Source organism: Battus philenor, unplaced genomic scaffold, assembly GCF_028537555.1.
Source record: "Battus philenor isolate CCGP_79_NKW_IND1 unplaced genomic scaffold, ilBatPhil1.0.hap1 SCAF_30, whole genome shotgun sequence".
NCBI lineage: Eukaryota > Metazoa > Arthropoda > Insecta > Lepidoptera > Papilionidae > Battus > Battus philenor.
This window is the reverse complement of record NW_027181694.1, coordinates 216244-239985: the sequence shown is the minus strand read 5'-3', so window position 1 is coordinate 239985 and position 23742 is coordinate 216244. Positions and strand designations below refer to the sequence as shown.

Here is a 23742-nt window from a genome sequence, read left to right as displayed (position 1 = left end):
TATTTCCTTATCGTCACATCACGTCACGTCCCATAGATTTCTAGTAAAATCTGTAGAAAGTAGTCCACATCCAGGGTCTTTTGACGACTTTATCAAATGGCTACCTTTGTGACTGGACATCCCAAGCCTTAGTCACCACTCCAGAACCTTTAAACCCCAGAAGCTCATTGTATTTTGTGGATGGGCGAGGATTTACTTACCTTACCCTTTTTCCAACATCGATTCTCTTCCGAATTCATATAATAAAAAATATGTATCAAATTCATTTATATAAAGCTCTAGCATTTTTTTAAATCATTGTATATATTTACAAGTAATTAATTTTAGTTTTTAAGCGTCACAAAATCGAATGCAAAATCTAAATTGTATATAAATATCGATTTTATCAACATTGTGTATTATAGTGCGATCGATAATCGTTGTCACTGTCATCTATCTGACAGTTATAAGTTTATTGTGTTTTGATAATAACATGGTTATTAAAATACATTTCCTATTTAATTATAAATATAAAACTAACATTTTCTATAAATAATTTTTGCTTGGTGTTTTTAAACGGGTTGGATCGTTCATTTAAGAACGCTTGTTGGCCACTGCGGCCACAATATTTTGTTGTTTAAAATAATTCTTAAGCGTTCGAATTTAAATTTGAATTTCGACCAGTTTCCAAGCACCAATTAAACGCATATATTGGTGACCCCGACGTGACCAGTGGTCAGTGAAAATGGTCACACGATCATCGTGGCGACCATTAGGGAAGGCCTATGCCTCGCAGTGAGCGTCTATCTGCTGACATGATGATATAAAATCTACAGAATCACATTCCAATCATCATCATGGTTTACACGCAGTAAATATTTTAAATAAATTATTTAATATGTGTTCACTATGATGATGTTGGACGTGGATGAAGACTCTGTTAGTAGTTCTTCGGAGCACGTCATGCAGATCGACTGCCCCCCAACTCCTGAAGTCTTGAAGAGCGAACCTGATGATCATTTGGTGGTCGGTAAAAATCGTGTTCTCAAAACGGATGCCAAAGACGAAGATGAACAGTATAATACAATGTAAGATTTACTTAAATTATAACATTTTTATTAATAGAAATCCTCCATATTTTGTTATTTTTTGGTCAGGTTGGTGCAAGTGTAACAATAGTTGAAAATTGTCTATAAGTAAATTATTACGAATTGCATAAAATATTACTGAAACTTCAGAAATAAATTATATATGATTGGGAAGAGCAGGGAAGAGCAACATGTGGCCCATATGTTTATATGGTTCAGAAATATTTCTAAAATTTAATTTTTAATTGATTTTCTCTTATCAATATACTATTATTAATTTAATTATAATAAAAAGATTGTATGTTGTAAACTGAAATAATTAATCAATGTTTGAAGATCAAGACTGCATGATGCAATAAGCAGCCTGTGTGTAGCTATCTTATTATTTCTGATTTAAATTTATCAGCTTCAAACAGTGCAAAACTTTTTCAAAATTCAAGTAATTTTGTTTCTTTTTTGTTTGTACTTTGTATATCTGGCTCTTGTTATACAAATTTAGAACTTAGCGGAAATAATATTTATATTGATCATTTTAACATTACATCTTGGTGTTCTATTCTATTGTTTCTGAAGATGTTGATGCTGTTAGCCCTAAGGCTTTTACAGCTTCATTGGTACTGAGTTCCCGGAGAAGAGTCCGTGAACTAGATTTAAACTAGAAACTAAAAGCTGGTGAGGCATCTACCAGTTGCACGGGGACGCTTGCACATCTTGGTGATGAATTTTATTTCTCTGTATCATGGGATTGGTTGAGTATGAACAGATTTGTTGACAGTAAACCCATTAGAGTAAATTCCATGCTGGTTATATAAATTTTTTATTGACAGTTTACTTAGTGCTCATTTTCTCTAAAAATGTGTATTTGAGTGTATTGCGATAAGATTAAACAATTCAAACGTTATTTTGTGTTTACTTAATGTGTAAAACAAAAAACCCTAATTCAACATCGACTAATTGTAAAAATTTAATAATCATGTATGCACATAAATTAAGGGGCAAAATGATGGTGGGCCTTATTTTGTTTTGAGTAATATATATGTGTTTTATATATAAATGTGTGTTTAATATATAATATAAATAAAAATAGGTGCTTTATTGAAGGTTTTATTGGTCAAAAATTTGTTCTATCTTCATCTGGTGCACTGGCGAAGGAATATGAACATGAAGACTTGGTTTGCAGCCTCCCCCCACCTGCTTTAGTTTATAGCACCACCCAATTCAGCAACCACTAAACTTTGGACGCTTGCTGTTGATAAATAAAATAAGTTATTTCCAGGTCTTTGTTAGAATTAGCACAGTGCGTTCAGAATAACCAGGATGCGATAGAATACACTTCAGAGGAAGTGACAGTTAACCCAAAAACCGGTTTGATGGTATGTCTGCTCTGCTTCAAGGATATGGAGAGTAATATGATATCTGACCATATGAGAAATGTTCACAACTATAGAAGAATGCTTTTCAAATGCCGCATTTGTGAGAATACATTCCAGGTATGAATTGCTTTCACAGCTTTGTTTCTATAAGGTCACTTTTGTGGATTAATGTTTGTCTTGACTTGTATCTTTAGGCTGGTTTCCGCAGCCAATTGGTTCTATGGTCATTTTGGACATCAATTTTTGGACCGAAGTGACCCATACAAGTTTGATATGTATATGATAATAATGTGTGTGTAACAGTTTATTGACAGTATCAGGTTCTACAGCATGCAACCTCTTACAAGGTTGTCGGTAAAGTTCTGGCTGGACATCTCACACTAGGGGTTGGCAACCTTTTGAGTCGGAAGAGCTAAAAATTATGATTAACAAAATTTGTAATTTTTTAAGAAAACCTCAAAAAATTACTTGACAACAATCAATAGTACTTGCAAAAATATTTTTTTTTCGTTAAAAAAATCTGTATATTTATAACTAAAATATCCATTTAATCTTGTATATATATAGAGTTTCTATATTGTATTATTAGATAATCGTTTATTATAAAATAAATAATATCCGTGTATAGAACTACAGAGCCGTAGTTTCATATCCAAAGAACTACACGTGGATCGCGAGCCTCAGGTTGCTGACCCCTGTCCTGCACTATGCTTCTCCAGGCTGGTCTCCACATGGAAACTTAAGGCCCATGCATATATATGTATGTGGTGCAGTGTGCCTGCAGAAAATTTGTATAATTTTCTGTAACTTTTAGTCGAACACCTACCAAATCTTTTCCAGGAACGAAAACTCCTTCTAATCCACAAAAAGGAGTGCCTACCGCCACCGAAGAAAGCGAAGAGACGCACATTCCAGCAGATCATGAGAGAAGTGGAGAGTAGTCTTGACACGAACTCTTACGAAATAGTCACCTGTCCCATCTGTCTCCTGGAGATGGCCAAGTATAGTCTGAAGGAACATCTAGTTAGTGCCCACAGTAAACCAGGGACAGCACTCTCGTGTGCTCGATGCCAAAAAAATTTCAAGTCCCGTCTGACCCTGAGGGAGCATGTGCGTTTAGTGCATGAAGCTGTCGAGGACTCTGTGGCTTGCGACGTCTGCGGACAGAAGTTCAGATCTTACAAATACCTGTCCAATCACAAGAGGAATGTTCACCCTTCTGGTAAGTCTGATAATTTTCATATTATTTCAGCTGGACCTTCACTAGATTTGCTATTGGAAGCGATCAGTTGGTCCCACCTAGAAGACACCTACATATTTAATGGAATCAGGCGTTACCTTGCGAAAGTCCATCCTAAGTAAGAAAAGGACCAGTATTTAGCCACTTCCGCACATGCAGTGGTAGTCGTGCAACAAAGCGCGCCGCCCACCAGCCCGCTGATATATGCGCTTCGCAAACAATGCGAATTACACAACTGCCACCGTCAAATCACTCAACATGTGTTTCATCCCTCCACGGGGCATCTTCAGGAGTTGTTACTCCGATTAGTGCCAAACATAGTGTCACTCGACTACCACTGAATTTGCGGAAGTTGCTAAATATTGGTCCTTTTCTTACTGAAGACACCTACATCCAGAATCTTCCAACCTTAACATCTTATGGGCGTTAGTTTAGCGCTGAGCTGGCCGGTGGTCCTCACTCCTCAAGGCTCCAGCGACTATCAGTTTTATCATCATCGTCATGTTGGCCGAATGATGTCCATTGCTGAGCTAAGCCTCCCCGGAAGATCATCACAATGTCCAGTTTTTCGCGGCTCGTATTCAGCGACTTTCTGCGACCTAGACTATGTGCCTCCTTGTGGGGGAACCAAACATCTACTGTCGTATAAGGGTATAATGGAGGACCTGATCTGATATTCTAGTAATGCTGACTTGTGCCTCCAGGTGGCCAGGTCCACCAATGTGCGACCTGCGGCAAGCAGTTCAAGAGTCGCCTCTGTCTGCACCAGCACTGCAAGTACGTGCATCCACCAGAAAGTGCATCTGTCCGCTGTCCCCAATGCGGGAAGCTGTTCAAGTCGAGCATCAATCTGCACCAGCATCTCAGAGTCTCACACAGTATCCGACTACCCACGTGAACTGGTAACAGTAGTGTCGTTGGCTCCTAGTCGTACGGAAGTTCACTCCAGCGTATCTCAAACTTTTTTTTTTATTATTTTGTTTATACCGTATCATCATTGCAGTATCGAGGTGGACGCGGTCTCGGCCCAGCTCTTCACGGGGCACGGGGGGTTCTCTGAGTATCTCCACAGGTTCAAGCTCAAGGAGGACCCCTTGTGCTTTTGTGAACCGGGCGTGGACCAGACCGTGATCCACCTTGTGGCCCGGTGTCCCGCATTCGGGGGACTCCGGCTCGAATTCGAGTGCCGGTCTGGCGTAAAAATCAGGGAGGAGTCAATAGCCTCCCTGATAAGCGGAATAGATAAAAACTCATTCATAGCCCTCTGCAAAACAATTGCAAAATGTGCCATTGAAAGGAACAAAACGCAAACACAAAAAATAAATAGAAAATAGATAAAAAAAGGTTAAAATAGAACCAAAGTGATACATAAAACTGTGATAGAGAATAATTATAGGATAAGTAATAATAATGTAAAATAAAAATGTACAATAAAAAAAATGTAATAACAAAAGAGGAAAGAATGAAAGATTGAACAGAGCAAAAGAGAAAGATAGAAGAACTGTAGCATGAAAGATAGATAATAGACCGAAAGAGATAATAAAGTACGAAAGAAGAGAAAGAAAATAAAAAACTATGTGAAAAAATAAATTGCAAATAAAGTCCCTGTCCCACCATAAATAGGGGTACGAGAGGCCCCCAATAGCGGGGGTCAAAAAAAAACGTATCATCATTAAGTCATGGATACTCAGAAATGTGGTGCATGTGATGAGGCACTCCGACGGAGCTCTCTGCATGAGCTGTAACCAGGAATTGCATTTTCACTGCGCGGGAGTAATGGAGGCTGGGCTATCGGCGGTTGGGCGATAGGAAGTTCACGTGGCGTTGCAGCAAGTGTAAAGTGGCTACCGCTTCTCACACCATTGTCGCCAAGAATCGAGCCAGCGACTCCCATACTTAAGGAGATAAGAGCACTTGCAGACAAACTAACCCCATTGGAATATTTGAAGGACACAATAGACTAGCTTCGTACAGAATTTGCCTATTTAATGGAATCAGGCGTTATTTTGCGGAAGTCCATCCTAAGTAAGAAAAGGACCAATATTTAGCCACACAGACTCCAAGACCAACAACCAACAAGACTGTGTTTGGCACTAATCGGTGCAACATAACTCCTGAAGATGCCCCGTGGAGGGGTGAAACACGTGTTAAGTAATTTAACGGTGGCAGTTGTGTAATTCGCATTGTTTGCCGCATGCGCATTTATCAGCGGGCTGGCGGGCGGTGCACTTTGTTGCACGACTACTACTGCATGTGCAGAATTTACCTTTTTAAAGTAGTCAATAAGCGAAACGAATAAGCAATTGATGGAGTTCAATGGCAAAATTAAAGACATTGAAACTCGTCTCATCCATGTGGACAATGTCCAGATGCAGGTGGATCTCATCCAAACTCGCCTGGACAAGCTAGAAGTGGAAAATATTACTAAGGAGCAGTGGACTAGAATGAACAACGTCGGAATAAAATACTTATGCGAACTAATCGAAATAACCTAAGAAAATGCTACTACAAGCACCAACTGCATCTACAAACTACAGCCGCAACGCTTTCTGCGTACGCGCAGTAAAATATTATAACGATTTACCTACACTTGGATATTGATATATTTAACATCAGCGCACGTCAAATTAGAAATACCATAAGTAGGGAATATTTTGATGATGATGGGAGATAGGCAGTGGGTGCAACAATATAACACTGCTTGCCATGGTTCATTCGTTTTGTTGTTTTTTTGTATGTTTACCAGCAATCAATATAAACGCTAATGGTACCATATAAGTGGAAGCTTGTAATTAGCAATTGTCACAAGCAATTGTCGTATCTATAAAATTTGTTATTAGTCTGTAAGATTTCTGTAAAATAAAGTAAATAAATATAAAATAAAATAAATTAATTATTCGTCCATTTCCACTTCTCACTCGCGTACTCCGTGCCAACACATCTATCACCAACGCATGTTGATTACTCCTATACACATGCACACTCCATTCGCCATCGGCCATGTGATCTTAAAACCTCTTTGAATAATCTCTTTTTTCATGTGAAATGCTCGCTCGGTTTTTCCGAATAACAATTCGTCCTGAATCAAAATTCGGTCTTCATCTTTTTTTCCATCTTGCTATAATCTGTTCTAAAAAAGTAAGCCACATAGCGATAATACACAATGTAGGAAGATTAAAAAAAAAGAAAATAGATTGTCACGGTGACAAAAGAGGTTTAATGCATTTAATTTCACTAACCACGCGTCCGAAAAATCGCAACTTATGCAGCTATATTATATATAGTCTAGTTTAAATTTATAGACGTAGATTTAAAATGAAGGATGCCCTAAGGTAGCTATTAGAGCTGCTTTCGTATTTTTGTCATAATGCACCCAAGTGGCAATTATAAATGTTTTTTTTTAATAATATGAATAAATACTTAAAAGGTGAGATGTATACTTTGCCTTGCTGTCAGTCAAGTTCAATCAGTATGTCAGAAGACGTCAAATATGTCAGTGCGATGTCAAAACATTGTCGTCACGGCTTTTGAAAAAATGTTTCGCGAAGTTATTTCTAGTGTTTCATTACCGTAATTAGTTTTATTTATTGAAAAAATGTCGTTTCCGAAGATCGAGGGTTATGTGGTAACAGAGAAACTTGGCTCAGGCAGCTATTCAACAGTTTACAAGGCGCTAACAAAGGTGCGATACTGAAAATTGTGCAAATAATGTAATTTATATTTACTCGTCTTATCGCGGGCTTTGACATAACTCTAGACTTATTACGCGAAATCCATATGAAATTATACTAATATACGTAATCATTGTTATTTTTATCTTATTTAACAATTAATATTTAAAACTATTAAGATGTATCCAAAAATATTTTACGTTTTGTAATACATTGAATATTTAATATTATTCGTTTATGTATATTATGCTATACTACGTAAATATAGATATTTAACTCAATAGAAATTTCAAAATTAATATATTAAAGAGTACTAAACATTATTTTTTTTGTGAATTAATTTTAATTAATAAGATAAACCTGCAATGTTAGTGAGGATAAGGATATTTCTCTTAAAGCCATGTTTCTTCTATATGTCAATAAAGGTTATCTTTGCTGAGGAAGTCAATGGTCCAATTGTCATGTTTTTTTTCTTTGGTCATGAAAAACGAAACAAAAAACTGACCAGGTTTCTACATTGTGTAGGGTCATTCATCCACTAATATAGTACCAATAGAACTTGATGTTTCCTGTGGAACAAATGTACCAAAGGCCACAGAACAAATACTTCAGCCTAGTCAATGAAATAACTAGGACTTGTTGAAGGTAGGAATGAGAGGTGCAAAAGTAAAATCTCTCTGTTACCTGATTTAGGTCAAGATGGAACGGCTCATTTATAAAACAGACCTCCATAGCAACACTGATAGAGTCATATAATGTTTAGTTAGGATTGAAAAGGAGTTTAGTTCAAGGTAAATGCTGGTGTATGTGTGGAAGCCAGAATTCCACCCTCCAACAAAATGGACTGGTTCCAGTATCACCCATCTAAGGTGTCCTGGGGAAGAAACTAAGCTGGTATTTACATATTCATGTCACTGTACATGAGGAGTTTATGTTAGGTTAGGTTCATCTGTAGCATGAACACTATACTCTGGGTATGTGTTATCTGGAATAGATCAGAAGTATTAGGTAATTCTCAACTCGGAGATACCAGGGTTCCTCACACAGTACATAGGGTGACCAACAAAAGGGTTAGCGAGTAGAAATCCCACATAACCCTGTCTTCCGCCCAAAGGGTATCTTAAATGAAAGATTCCCACCCAAAAATAAAAGCAAAAGGTGTTTTTACCAACCCTAGATCAGGGTTGGTAAAACTCAAGAAAATAAAATATCTTGTTCATATTTATTGTGATCTGCACCACATTTTTACAATACTAGAGTAATTTAGGGCCTGCTATGATAGCTGAATGTTTGTTGTTCCCACAGGTGGGTGCAAGATCAGTGGTGGCAATTAAATGTGTGGACAAGTCCAGGGTCAAGCACTCTGGGGCGGCCGTAGATAATTTGATCACGGAGATCAGACTGCTCAAGACCCTCACCCATCCACATATTGTTCACATGAAGCAGTTCACCTGGGATGATAGGTAAGCTTTGTCTTCAGTGACACATGCTGTTGTCTGCCATGCTGATAGCACCATCACAGACATTAGCATCTGTTCCTTTATTTTTACAATTACCTTTAATATTTACGATTTTTTTTGTTTAAATTTTTACATGTTTACTAAGTAGACAATTTCATTATTTTGATCTTTATTTAAAATGTTATACAAGACTCTATTTATATTATTTAAATCAAGGGTGAGCAACCTTTTTTGGTCAGAGCGCCGCAGTTTAAAAAACAGTGGGCCATGAAAAAAAATAAAGTATGTATTTAAGGTTCAAACCATGTTCTAAACGTAATTCATGTTCATAATCAACCAATTTACAACTACACTTTTATTATCTTTAAAGCCTTGATTCTACTCTCATTTAAAAAAAAAATACTACTACTACTACTCCGCTAGCTCAGTGACCCAAAGTGGGTCTTGGCCTTCGAAGCGAGAGACTTCCACTTTCCTCTATCTTGCGCCATTGTCTGCCATTGGCTGACATTCAATTCGCACAAGTCTGCCTCAACGTAAAAAATACAAAAATAAATTAAAATTTACTTGCCTCGAGGGTCACATGTGGCCCCGCGGGCCGCGGGTTGCTGATCCCTGGTTTAAATTATCTAAGAGTTAATTTGTGGACTAGTACTTTGGCATGCAGAGAATCCCTCGCAGCCTAACTTGGAACTGCTTCTATCATCATCCTATGTTCCTTGCATTGTTCAGTGGTTTTTCTTAGAGAGTATGTCAGATGTTTACACAGTCTTACAGACAGCTATTGATCAAAGAGAAGTCTGAGATATATATATTATCGCTAACTTAGCTTGCATGTTAATCTGCAGTAAGTCCGCTGTGTTTATAACTTAAATCTTAAATTATTTAAAACTAAGTCCAAGTCAAATAACTTTTTTAAAATCACAGTTGTTTTATTTTTTTAATGACACCCTAAAATAAGGTTTTATATGTAGCATGAACAATGCATACTCCTGGATGGAATATTTAGAAAAACGCAGCACAATGTCTTTTATAGCAACACCGGAATCCTTCACTTAGCACCCAGTTCTACTTACGGTGTCTTCCTGAGTATGTTGACATTGTCTGCTGGGGTGTTTTCTGATAAATTCGGTCGGTTGGACTAAAACAAACATCAATGTAAGAAGGCATCCACCGATCTTGTGATAAGGAGTATTTTACTTGTGTTTTCTCATCTGTTCATCAAAAAGCCTCTCCAAGATTGCTGACATAAAACTTAGTTGGGATTTTCCAAGTTGTTGTGGCTTAATCAACCCTTAACTTGACAGTTTTTTTTTTAATATTACATTAATATTCATACCACTTGACTTTTAAGACCCAAGGATGCCAGCAGAGAAAACTGAACAAGCGTTCGGAAATTAAGAAATTACCTAAAAATTCACATACAAATGATTACTTTGAGTTCAAAATTGATGCCACTATTTTTAATTCTGATGTATCTCTACAGATACATTATCAAGAAAAGGGTTAATAACAACCTTGATGTAAAATGAAGGCAGTGGTGCTTGGTCGGAGAAACCAGTCCACTGAGATAATACAAGACAAGATTACAAAGATTCATAGGTTTATAAAAAATCTTCCTTGTCGGTGAATATCCTAGAGACATTATCTTATAACTTTTATTTCAGCAGTAGGAAGCCCACAGTTGGACATAGAGTTTCTTGATATATGTCCAAAAAGACCGGATGGAATTAGTAAGACACACAGTCTCTTCTGACAAATATTAGAAGATTATTTGTCCATCTTGTTAGACAGTGTTTAATGCTGTTCTTGCTGGTCCATGATCTTCACTCCAAAGCCTTTAGACTTGCCAATTCGCTGAGACTGGAACTCTTGAGAAATCCAGGGCACAGCCATCTCCACGGCTCGATGAACATCTTTACACATGTCAATGAGACTATATACTAGTCAAAAACCTTTCTGATCATAACATAGTCAAAAATCTTAACTTCAGGAATATCTACATAATATTGGAATATTGCTGCGGTGGTGATCTCTCCAAATATATACACCGTTATGGAAGGGTCCCGGAGAAACAGGTGATGAACTTACTTTGATATATATATGGTGATGGTTCATTTGTTGTTAATTTATGGTATACCTAATTCAAAAATTAATGATATCAGAAATAATAAATAATGTAATGATAATATATTATGTAAATGTTTATTCATAATTCGTACCACTATATTTTTAAATTAATTATTATTTATCTGTCAGTGCAGACTTTGTGTCAGAAGTTTAATTGAAGTTAAATTGTCTTGTCATATTCTAATAGAAAATAAATGTTACATATTTCAGATTGATCATTATACAGGCTGATTAAAAATAGGTGTCTGTTAAACCTTTTTACTGACAATTGAGTTCCCTTTAAATATTTTACATCTATTTATTCTATATATATCATGTATATTAAGAAAGTGATCACTATACAGGGCGATTGAAAAATGGTGTGTGATAATATAACATAACAATAGATGCCTTAAAGATTTTCTAATATATAAAATTTCCATATCACAATGTTAGTTACCGTACTCCTCCGAAATGGCTTGACCGATTTTTACCAAATTTTATTTGCGTATTCAGTAGGTCTGAGAATCGGCTACTGTCTATTTTCCATACACCTAAGTGATAAGGGTTGTTCACCCCTAAATTTTTGATTTTATATTGTATACAAAATTTTTTGTTTTTATTTTCTTGTGATACAGCATACAAAAATACATACAACCCTAAATTTTCACTCCTCTACGATCAACCCTGTTTTTATTTGTTAATTAAAAACTTTTTTTTTGCAAAACAATGTTTGCTGGATCAGCTAGTATATCTATAATAAATCACTCTGTACATATAACAAAAAATATTTCCATTAAAAATCAGCATTCTCTAGTAACATATATGACTAATATTTTAGTAAATTATTTCCGTTTAGTTGCACACTCTACCAAGTAGCTCTTATATATGACTACCCGCATCTCAGAGCAGCGCGAGGCAATCTGCTACTAACGCCATCTATTGACGTTCGATTTTCAAACATATAGCTGTGATCAAAATGTAATGTGAATTTGTTTATATAATGTAAATTGTTTTTTTATTCTTACAAAACAATTTCATCACCTTCAAAGTGATCACCGAAACAGTCTAAGTAGTCGTCATCAGGTATAGCCTTCAAAACCTTTCATTCGGTTTTCATATCGTCAATCTAAGTTATAGATGATTAAACATTTTGACTAACAGACACTTTTTTTATTAGAATTTATATTTTACAGACATTAGCGTTCGTGTCTTTGTTAAACGGTTTTATTTAGTTCGACCCGTAGGGAATTTGTTTGGGTCAAAATTAGAAATTGAAATTTAAGCACCTTCCCGTTGTCAGATTGATCTGAAATTTGGTACACACATTTAATTTAGATGACAATACAATATTATAAAATCAATAACATTATAAATCTAAGATGGCCGCCGATACAAAATGGCGGATTACGTATTTTTCCTGTACCCCCTCAATATGGGTATTAAATGGCTACACTAGTAAAACACAATTATTATGTCAAAATTTAAAATTCAAGATGGACGCCGTTCCAATATGGCGGACTAGGTACATATTTTTCCACAATCACCACAATATGGGTATCAAAAGACCGTTTAACTTAAAAGTTTTTTAAATGTATTTATTTTTACAATTACGTTTAATATTTACATTTTTGATTGATATAGTGTTTACTAAGTCTCTTGATCTATTTTAACGACGCAATAACAATGTCCAGTTTAACATAACGTTTCGCGCGACCACTTCCTCATCCCTACTCCATATTGACATCATCAAGTTGTGCGCCAGTATCTGTACATCGACGAATCTTGCGATCGCGTCTTGAGTCTCGTCCGTGTGATACACACACGTGTTCATGTGACTCTTGACAAACAGTGACTTTTCAAATTATACATATATATATATCTAATATATAAAATTCTCGTGTCACGGTGTTCGAACTTGAACTCCTCCGAAACGGCTTGACCGATTTTTACCAAATTTTACATGCGTATTCAGTATGTCTGAAAATCGGCTACTATCTATTTTCCATACCCCTAAGTGATAAGGGTGGTCCATCCCTAAATTTTATTTTTAATTTTTTAGATAATTTTTTGGTTTTTATTTTATTATGATACAGCATACAAAAATACATACAAACCTAAATTTTCACCCCTCTACGATCAACCCTTATCTTACATTTGTTAATTAAAAACTTTAATATTTTTTGCAAAACAACGTTTGCGGGATCAGCAAGTATATATATATATATATATATATATATATATATATATATATATATATATATATATATACACACACACACATATATATATATATATATATTTATATGTATATATATATATGAATGTTATTTGTTACAGGTTTTATACTTTCTCCAACAGCTGGCATCGGCATTAAAATTTTTAAGAGAAAAAGGTGAGGAAACATTTTCGCTGTTTATTTTAAAAGTTTATTCTGAAGTACCAACTGCTTTACCGACCGTCGACCGCAACGGACGCCATTATAACACAATTGTTAACAGCGCCATCTGTGAAGTGTTAAAGTTAAACAGACACTGCTTTACCGACATTGAATAAGTGCGGTCCAATACAAAATAGAATTATTAAATAAACTAGTTTCTTTATATATATTACAAAACTGCCTGTCTTCTTGTACATTGAAGAGCACACTATCATCACCAGCGACTGGATTAGCGATTTAAAGTGGGAGTGAGTAGTCTACATAACGTGCAGAAATGGTGGGCACTAGAACCTTAAGACTCTGGAGTAGAGATCATAGACCGGTGAGCGCAGTGTAAGATGTCCAGCCACAAAGTGGACAACCTTGTTGCAGGCCTATGCCCAGCTGTTTTATAATACGACCGATGAATTCAACGCGGCATTTACGCTCAGCAATATTGATGATTCGGCTTATTAATTTGTGATTTGCTTTTTAAATAAGATTAATGATACAATGTAATCCTTAGGTCTATGATATTGGTTTTTTGCCTCAAACTAACTGAATACCAGGCCTTTTGTACCATATAAGCGGTTAATAATTGCGGATTAAATTTTAAATAACATTGATGAATAAATAAAAGGGATATTTCCACCAGGCGTTGTGCACATGGATCTGAAACCCCACAACCTGCTCCTCCACAAGGGTTCCGATGGAAAGTATATATTGAAGGTGGCCGATTTTGGGTGAGATACATTCTTTTATCAACTAGTAAATTAATATATATTTTTTGGAAAATATCAAAATGAGGAGATCGGTAGAACAAAAACGCACACACACACGTATATACAGACAGAAACACGTGTTGAGTGGCAGTTTTCAGTGGCAGTTGTGTAATTCGCATTGTTTGCCGCATGCGCATTTATCAGCGGGCTGGCGGGCGGTGCACTTTGTTGCACGACTACCACTGCATGTGCGGAAGTGGCTAAATATTGGTCATTTTCTTACTTAGGATGAACTTCCGCAAGGTAACGCCTGATTCCATTAAATATGTTCGATCCTAATATTGTAATATGAATTTTACGCCACCAACCTCTTTAGGCTTTGTGCAGGTTCATTGAAATTATGTTTGCGGTAACAGTAGGGCCGCGTGTTATAAAATTTTACTCAGGCAGATCATATCCTAGCCGCACGAAGCAGAACTATCACCGTGTAAGTGTATAGTGTTGTTACTGCAGTATATATTTGCGAAGCCAGAACTACTCGAAGGTCTGGAGCGACCTGGTTCTAACCTGATCTTAGTAACTGGGACAGGATTGGATTACATTTGCTTTGGCGCCATCTATGGAACCAAATGCGCATACGCACATTTTTATTGTACAAACCGATTTAGATTCGCGCAGCATATGACAGAAGAGGATCCGAGGTCCTTGAGAGGGTCTCCGCTTTACATGGCGCCTGAGATGCTACGAGGCCGATACGACGCAAGGGTTGATCTCTGGAGTGTTGGTAAGGAACTGGTTAATCATATCATTATCCATTTCATCACGTCACCCTTGACATAAGTCCACCCTTTAGATTTGCCAATGCGTCTTCTGTCCACCCTGTAGGCCAGAGTTCCCCAAACTGTTGTGTCGTAGACCCCTTGCCATGTTTTTCCGTGTTTGGTAGACCCCCTACTAACCTGATATTGATTTCCTGTAAATTTCTAACTGTAGTGAAGTTTAGTGTTAAAAACTTAAAGTAAAAACATGTTAATTTATACATTTATTAATTGAATTTTAATTAACACTACTCATAATAAAATTTTGTATCTGTTATGTAAAATATACCTAACATGTTAATAATTTTTTACTGCATAGGTACTTTTATAAATAATGTAAATGTTTTGATATTATAAGATAGTATGATGTAAGTAAATAGGTACTATCAGTGTATGTGTTGAGATCCACTATCGTGGACCCCCACTTTCTTTTTTCGCTGACGTAGACCCCTTGCAGGTTGTCATAGATCCTTAGGGATCGATATAGATCACTTTGGGAATCACTGCTGTAGGCGGATGTTCAACGCTGCGCTTTCAGTTCCGTGGTCTCCACTAGAACCTTAAGGCTTCGGCGGCTAGAACAGTCCAATTTGTACAAGTTAGAAATTCAACCAAGTCATTCTTTAATAGCTATCTACAACAATGTTTCCCAGACGTGGGTACCACGTAATGTCACACCACCAAAGATTTCGGTACGGAACATTTCGTCAACAAATGTGTTGTAGTGATCTCATATGGTATAGAAACATGGTGTGTCAATACGGCTCCATGTGCAAGCTTATAGTCGCTCATACCATGGAAAGCTATGCTTTGGATTTAGACCAGTGTTTCCCAACGTGGGGCCTAAGTTGGGCAATTCGAAAGTGGATTCGACACTAGTCTAACCATTGCGCTTTAATATATAAAAAAATGATGTTACATATCGGAGCGTAAGAATTTTAGAAAATCTACAGTATGGCAACTTCATGATAGATAAAAGGTTAAAAAATATTGACCTATAACATAAAATAAATCTACAAAAGTCCCTAAATAGACCAGATATGAGAAGAGACCACTATAAATTCGTACTTTTTTGTGGTCTTTCACAAATGCACTTAAAACAGGAGAGTAATTTATTTCAAAGCCTCGTATTCAAGAGAATATATACTCAACCTTGTAAGAACAGATGTAGAGTTCACGTGAGGATGTTTCGTATTACTGGCCATTACTGCAACAATACCTTTAAGAGATAAAAATTTACTTGCGTTTTCGAATTCATTTCGAACGCCTCGAATAAAAATTCGAACGCTGATTTGAATTTAAATTAGAACGCCGATTCGAATTCAAATTAGAACGCCACTTCGAATTCAAACTAGAACGCCGATTCGAATAAAAATTGAAACGCTGATTCGAATTCAAATTAGAACGCCAATTCGAATAAAAATTGGAACGCCGATTCGAATTCTACTTCCCACGCCGATTCGAATCTGGATGCCATCATTGATATAGTCCCTGCTATTGTGTTTGAGTCAAAATTGCAAACAGTTTTTATCTAACATAGACCACATCGATCACACCTGGCTGTCACTTTCCTCGTCATCACCTATGGACTTATTTGCCCCGTCTAAAACCCTCACTTTGGAGCCGTAAGGTTCTCAAGTGGCGATATAGTCAAAATCACGCGGAGCTGGATTCGAACAACGCAAGACCAGTTATGGCGATTTTTGTGGGAGGTCTATGTCCAGCGTTGGGCGCCTATCGGCCGACATGAATGAAACTTATACCATGTTTCTTAATCATCACTACACGCCAGGAAATCAGAGTATTTACACATTTACATCATCGTCTGGTGGAGATAAATATCCTCATGGTGTTACAGGTGTGATTATGTACGAATGCCTATTTGGGCGTGCACCGTACTCTTCCGCTACCATCAAGGAGCTGGTGGACAAGATCCAGAGGCAGGCGCCCATAGAGGTGAGTGCCACCATCACCTACAACTACCAACTACTTTATACATAATATGATGATAGCTATCGATCACAACCATATACCCTTATCATCATCATTTTAGCCAGAGGATTTTCCCACGTGTGATCAGCGTGTTCCGTATTACAGTATTTTATGGCACAAAAATTGTTGAGCTATATCTGACCTAACAGCCTACTCTTGTATTCTCATATTTCGTCAGCTGGTGATGAAATTGATCGCAGTGGGAATTTATATTTATGTACTGTCGATTTATATCACCAAATCCCCCATCACCAAAATGCTTTGATTTGATATTGGGCATACAGTGAAGTTAGCGTTTAAAAATATATATGTGTGTATATACTGTAGAGATGGGTAGCTCGCGAGCTAAAGACAAGAAAGATATATATCTTTGCAAAAGATATAATCACTCTCCAGCGCGCGCGTTGCAATTGTATCTCTATGTCTTTGTACTTGTGGCGGCTCAGAGTTAGAGAGAGATGGGCTTATGTAGCAATTTACACGTTAAAAAGAGATACGGATAGATATTGCGTGTTTGTATTAAAAATGTAAACTACGTATTTTTTTCATTTAGCTTTGTTGTGCTTTATGACAAAGACATGAAATGCTTAATAGGAATATTCCACACGTTTTATTCCGCCTTACCGAGTTCTAAGTCTGAGCTAAAAGAGACGAAGATATAAAGGATATATGTTTAGGATTAGCTGCCTCATTCTCTCTGAGCCGCACTGAGTTGAATGAGTTGAAGATATAAAAGAGCGATATATATCCCAAGATCGAAGACATATAAATCACTCTTTTCTTGTCAGGGATACATTTTGCCCATCTCTAATGTACTGAAGTGTATGGTACCTGATAGGCTTTTAGTAGAGATGGGTTCTTGAATTAAGGACAGTAAATCACGTGACTCGGTCATATTGTCAAAGTTACACTGCCATTTATACATCTGTGGATATATCAGGAAGGTTCCTAAAGTTTGAGTTACCTTTTAGATTCTAGTTAAGACTCCTTCCGTCGTAAGAAAAGGACCAATATTTTGCCACTACCGCACATGCAGTGGTAGTCGTAACACAGAGACTCTGTGTTTGGCACTAATCGGTGTAACATAACTCCTGAAGATGCCCCGTGGAGGGGTGAAACACGTGTTGAGTAATTTGGCGGTGGCGGTTGTGTGATTCGCATTGTTTGCCGCATACGCATTTATCAGCGGGCTGGCGGGCGATGCACTTTGTTGCACGACTACCACTGCATGTGCGGAAGTGGCTAAATATTGGTCCTTTTCTTACTTAGGATGGACTTCCGCAAGGTAACGCCTGATTCCATTAAATACTCCTTCCGTCGTCTGTGAATAAGACGATTACTGTACCTCTGAAGTTTCTTGTCGGTTGAGATCCGCGGTTTAGCAATATTGTGATAAAATATGAAGATTCAAGAGTGGCAACAATAGGCTTCTGGTATAGAAATAACCCAGATATCCATTTGGTATCAAGTAATTGATATAGACATAGGATTGTCAGGGTTGAAGATTCTGGAGTAGAGATCACAGACTGGCAAGGGTAGCATAGGATGTTCACCCATAAGATAGATTGATGAAGGTTGTTGGAGACGATGTTGGATGCTTCGCTTCCAGCCTATTGGGAATCTATGGTGGAGGCTTGTACCTAGTGGATGTCATAGAGAAATGATGATGTAAGACAGGAGCTAGCTTAGATGTAACCTAGGTCTTGTGTCCACGACCAGATGCCGTCCCAGCCGGCTGTGTCAGCGGGCTGCCAGGATCTGCTAACAAGGCTGCTGCAGCACGACCCTGATAGCAGGATCAGTTATGAAGAGTTCTTTGCCCATGAGTATCTCGATCTGGAACATATGCCGTCTAAGGAAAACTACGAGAAGGTAAGTTGGGGTGATGATAGGAATTGTTGTCGGAGAAGGAAGATTTACCATCATATTTTCAAAATGACTCGATAAAGAGTAAGTAAAATACGATTACGATAGGTTCTCAAAGTGGTCCAGGTGGACCATCTAGGGTCCACAGCAGACTCGTCAAGACTTAGGTTCATGTGACCAAAAATGAAAATTCACTGTTCGTAAGCGAGGGTCCTCAAAAATTTATATGGATTCGATATTGAAGAACCAAACTGTTGATTTGACTTCACCTGTAAATGTATACAGATAATATTTTAACTTGTTTATTACATATTCAGTACAATCCGAGCTCCTCTTAAACTCAGTGTACAATAGACCGATCCAGTAGAGGTATAACAGCGGAAGCTCTAAAACCTGCTGAAATGTTCAGGCTGGTGAAGAACCAACATCAGCCTATTTGAGGAACGGTCTGATAAACCTGCATTAGGTCATTTAGAATTTAGTTAAGTAAAAAATGGAGTCTGGTGGTTGAAGAACACCATTGCAAAGTCTCCCTAAACCTGAAGACTTGTGAATCCATAGAATCCTGAGACGAAGTATTCCTTGTATGTCTAATGACGTATTTGGACGCAGGCAGTGGGCCTGATTAAACAGGCTATCGACCTGGACTCAGCTGGGCGGCTGCGGGAGGCGCTGTCCGCTTACAGTGAGAGTCTCCGCTACCTGGTGCCGGTCGTTGGGGCGGAGACCGACGCCCTACGCCGCAGCGCCCTTGCCGCCAAGCTCACCAGGTCAGCTAGCTTCGCAAATATAGTTTATTATTCTGATGGTCTATTCGTTCTTGACTGGATGAAAAGGAGGATGGAGGTTCCAGGTCGATGCTGTTCAGAAGTCATTGTAGGTAGTTGTAAAACTGATGCAAATCTGGTGGGGATGATCAAAAAAAGACGCAGCGTGTGACTCCCACTAGGTGGACACAGTTGGGGTTGGGGAAGGTCGTTGGATCCAGGGCAGCGCAGGACAGGTCATCTTGATCATCTTTGGAGGAAGTCCATGTCTTGTAGTGGTAGTCTATGGGTTGAATAGAAGACCAGAAGTTGGAAGATGCTGTGAAAATACAATAGTTTTCTTATAATAGAACAACAATAATGCTATAACTGAAATCTTTAGGGTAGGGATGAAGCCTTGGAGTATCTCTGAAGCTTGGTAACTATAACCAGGCTTTTCTGATAAAAAAAAATTAAAAACAGAAGTTACCTCATCCTTCACCATCTGTCACAAAGTTTTTGTATATCCTGGCGTTTAAGGCTTTTAGAGTAGGTGAACTGTTGCTAGATATATAGTTTTAATTATCTCACCTGGACCTTTTTGAAATCTCGCCGTCAGCCCCGACTGGCTCGATTGTGGATTTTTTTAAGTAGCTGTTTTTGTATAAAATCTCACGATATCTCCAGGGTTGAATTGGAAATGGGGTGATCCGCAGACGAATGGATGTCACCGGCGTAGACCAGCGGAGTCGGCAAGTTAAGGTGACGGTGGAAAGGCCACAGCGCTGTACAGATGGCTGCTAGGGTCTTAAAGTCCTGGAGACCACGTGCTGACCAGCTCGTAGATCGTTCGCCTGTTGGGTGAACAGACAACCTATTTAAGGTCCTTGGAAGATATTCGATACAGGCGGCTTTCGACCGGTCTTATTGGAAATCTATAGGTGATGGGTATGGTGATGATGATGTAAAATTTCTGAGTCTGATATAAATGTGGTGTATTGGACATTCAGATGTATACCTGCAGGTACATGGAGAGAGCTGAAGAGATCAAGAGGTGTTTGAAGGGGGAGACAATACAACACACCACTCCTGCGCACGGTAAGTGCTTCTATAGTCCATTTTCTGGACGTGCCTGTTCTTATTTATTTAATGGAATCAGGCGTTATTTTGCGGAAGTCCATCCTAAGTAAGAAAAGGATCAATATTTAGCCACTTCCACACATGCAGTGGTAGTCGTGCAACAAAGTGCACCGCCCCCCAGCCCGCATGTAAATGATAAATGCGCGTACGGCAAACAATGCGAATTACACAACTACCATCGTTAAATCACTCAACACGTGTTTCACCCTTCCACGGGGCATCCTCAGGAGTAATGTTACACCGATTAGTGCCAAACACAGAGTCCCTGACCCATAAATCAGTTAGAGGTACGAGGGGTGATAGCGAAGGATATGAAAATTATAAAAAGAAATCTTGGTTCTTGTATGGATCTCAATTTTGTAACCTCGAGCCTTCGTAAAATCCCGACAAACAACCACGTCACAGATCTATAAGTCACTGATCACAAGTATCTTCGTCTTCAGTCATTCCAGTTTTATTGATGAGAAGTTAGAAAAGGACCAATATATAGCTACTTCCGCCATGCAACGCACAATATATAACTACTTACGTCATGCAAGGAGCAATATATAGCTACTTACGTCATGCAAGGCGCAATATATAGCTACTTACGTCATGCAAGGCGCAATATATAGCTACTTACGTCATGCAAGGCGCAATATATAGCTACTCACGTCATGCAAGGAACAATATATAGCTACTTACATCATGCAAGGAGCAATATATAGCTGCTTCCGCCATGCAAGGCGCATTGTATAGCTACTTCCGCCATGCAAGGCGCAATATACAGTTACTTTCGCTATGCAAGGCGCAATATATAGCTACTTCCGCCATGCAAGGCGCAATATATAGCTACTTCCGCCAAATTGGTCCTTTTCTTACTTAGGATGGACTTCCGCAAAATATCGCCTGAATCCATTAGATGTGATGAGAAGTTGTATAGGATGAACAACTGCTCCTCTAAATCTATGGTGGAGGTCTATGGTCATCAGTTAACTATCTACCGTAGACATGATGATAAAATGGTGGAAGTGTTATAATACTGTGATCAAAAAGTAAGATGATGATGTCACGTAAAACTTCCGGGCATTAGGAAGTTTAATTTTTGTTCATAGGTTGATACGACTGTCTTTATAATTAGCAGCAGCAGTTTGTAAAAAGGTTGAATTATCTCAGAGTTAGTCGTTCAGCCACCGTATATCCTGACTTGGCTCTGTTCGACTTCTAGCTGTTCAGGAAACTCAATTTTGAGATGATAGAAATCGAAGATCTTGAATGCTATACTGGAAAAAAGACTTAAATATTTAATGGAATCAGGCGTTACCTCGCGGAAGTCCATCCTAAGTAAGAAAAGGACCAATATTTAGCCACTTTAGCACATACAGTGGTAGTCGTGCAATAAAATGCACCGCCCGCCAGTTCGCCGATTAGTGCACTCTGTGTTTGGCACTAATCAGTGTAACATAACTTCTGAAGATGCCCCGTGGAGGGGTGAAACACGTGTTGAGTAATTTGGCGGTAGCGGTTGTGTGATTCGCATTGTTTGCCGCATGCGCATTTATCAGCGGGCTGGCGGGCGGTGAATTTTATTGCATTACTTCCACTGCATGTGCGGAAGTGGCTAAATATTGGACCTTTTCTTACTTGGAAAAAAGACTTCGACTGTTTCTAGGATTGGAAGAAGCGTTGGCAAAAGTGCGTTTTATTGGACGGTGATTACTTTGAAGGTGATAAAATTGATTTGTAAGAATAAATAAAGAATGTACATTTTATATACAAATTCTTTTAATTTTTGATCATGGTATTATATATTTAGGAATTAGTTTTTCTTCTTTCTGTAGATTTCCTTTCTCAATCTTTCACACACCTGAAATTTCCACCATAAGACTTGTGGATGTTTTACCATTATTTCTTGTTATGTAACATAGTTAGGAATAAGTTACCGGAGGGAGAAAGCGAGACAGCATGCGGTCCGTGTGAGCTTCCATCACAGAGCGATCTCATAACAGAGGTGTCCGGACTTCGAGAGAGAAGCAAAGACGTGGAGACGTCGGAAGGTAGGAGTGAGGTAAGATTTTACCGAGCTACATATAGGTATAATGTTTTGGTGTCTTGGAGGGAGGAGAAAGAAAGAGAAATTTTGATTGAGAGAAGATAATTTTGCAGTAGAGAAATGCGTGCGATGTTTTCAAGTGTTTTGTAGTCGTCATATACTTCTATTTTAAGGGGCACACCTAGTGTGACAGCCAGAAAAAAAGGCGATTTTTGGGAATTAAAAAAAAAAACTAGTGGATCAATCGTTTTAGAATTTTGAGGGTATATTTATACATGTTTTGAGAATACACAGTAAAGTTTCTGTATACCTAGAGGCTCATAATAGAAACCGGAATCCTATTTGCAAAGGTTGGAAAAGACGGTAGACTCCGAACAGTAGCTCAGGTATGTCCCGTAGCCAATGCAACTACCTAACTGCCGAGCGGCTACTCTTTTAAATGGCTGTAACTCAAAAACTATTTAAGATATCGATTCAAAATTTTAGTATGTTATTTTTAAAGGTATAACCTATCGAAATATGAAAATAAAAAAAAATCAATTTTTTGAAAATTTCACACTAGGTTAAACTAACACTAAGTTGCCCCTTAAAACGATCGAGGCCTAGATTTTTGGTAAAATTACATCATTCCACAGAAGTCTGAAAAATGCAAGCGGCCGGGAGCGTTGGCACGCCTTTTACGACGCGGGGACTCCGCCCTTGCAAATGACAAGGTCTGACAAGCACACGCTGTATATATGCTATAGATCGATATGTTTTAATCTTTTATGTGCCATGCTCAACAGTATTTTTAAAAATCCTTACGCCCCTCATGTAACATATATATATTATAAATATTAATGTCTCGCATGATAAGGACTATCGTGGAGGTAGTCATTTACATTTTCGCCTGCCACATTGTGACGATATACATATATATATATAAATAAACTTTTTGAATTATCTGTAAAGACACTGGACGTTGGAAATTTACAACACAACGGACTGTTGCTGAAGGTGGAAGGTAGAACCCATATAGCAGAAGTAGATATCTCCTGTTGAACTTGCATAATATTTAGATCCACGATATATACAATGCTGGTCATGT

The 23742-nt window shown here is 38.0% G+C and overlaps 2 protein-coding genes across 2 annotated transcripts; both read left to right on the top strand.

Annotated features, from left to right (window-relative positions):
* The first annotated feature begins 634 nt into the window (after nt 1-634).
* Nucleotides 635-4659, top strand: LOC137927453 (zinc finger protein 157-like). The gene is made up of 4 exons (XM_068771267.1): nt 635-1067; nt 2344-2557; nt 3281-3662; nt 4385-4659. The coding sequence occupies exons 1-4, from the start codon at nt 889-891 to the stop codon at nt 4576-4578; spliced, it is 969 nt and encodes a 322-aa protein (XP_068627368.1). The 5' UTR covers nt 635-888; the 3' UTR covers nt 4579-4659.
* A 2532-nt stretch (nt 4660-7191) lies between these two features.
* On the top strand, nt 7192-22840 carry Aduk (Another Drosophila Unc-51-like kinase). The gene is made up of 12 exons (XM_068771006.1): nt 7192-7362; nt 8657-8814; nt 10805-10889; nt 13261-13315; nt 13995-14082; nt 14730-14845; nt 16738-16835; nt 18591-18743; nt 19350-19507; nt 20508-20581; nt 22531-22670; nt 22829-22840. Exons 1-12 carry the CDS (start codon nt 7276-7278, stop codon nt 22838-22840), a joined length of 1224 nt encoding a protein of 407 aa, XP_068627107.1. The 5' UTR covers nt 7192-7275.
* Nucleotides 22841-23742: the final 902 nt, after the last annotated feature.

Bases quoted from the DNA above. Each gene is read 5' to 3' on its own strand.
- LOC137927453 (XM_068771267.1), top strand. From the start codon at position 889: ATGATGATGTTGGACGTGGATGAAGACTCTGTTAGTAGTTCTTCGGAG. The intron at 1,068-2,343 runs GTAAGATTTACT...AGTTATTTCCAG, and splicing joins GATGAACAGTATAATACAAT to GTCTTTGTTAGAATTAGCAC. The intron at 3,663-4,384 runs GTAAGTCTGATA...TTGTGCCTCCAG, and splicing joins GAGGAATGTTCACCCTTCTG to GTGGCCAGGTCCACCAATGT.
- Aduk (XM_068771006.1), top strand. From the start codon at position 7,276: ATGTCGTTTCCGAAGATCGAGGGTTATGTGGTAACAGAGAAACTTGGC. The intron at 7,363-8,656 runs GTGCGATACTGA...TTGTTCCCACAG, and splicing joins TTTACAAGGCGCTAACAAAG to GTGGGTGCAAGATCAGTGGT. The intron at 16,836-18,590 runs GTGAGTGCCACC...GTCCACGACCAG, and splicing joins AGAGGCAGGCGCCCATAGAG to ATGCCGTCCCAGCCGGCTGT.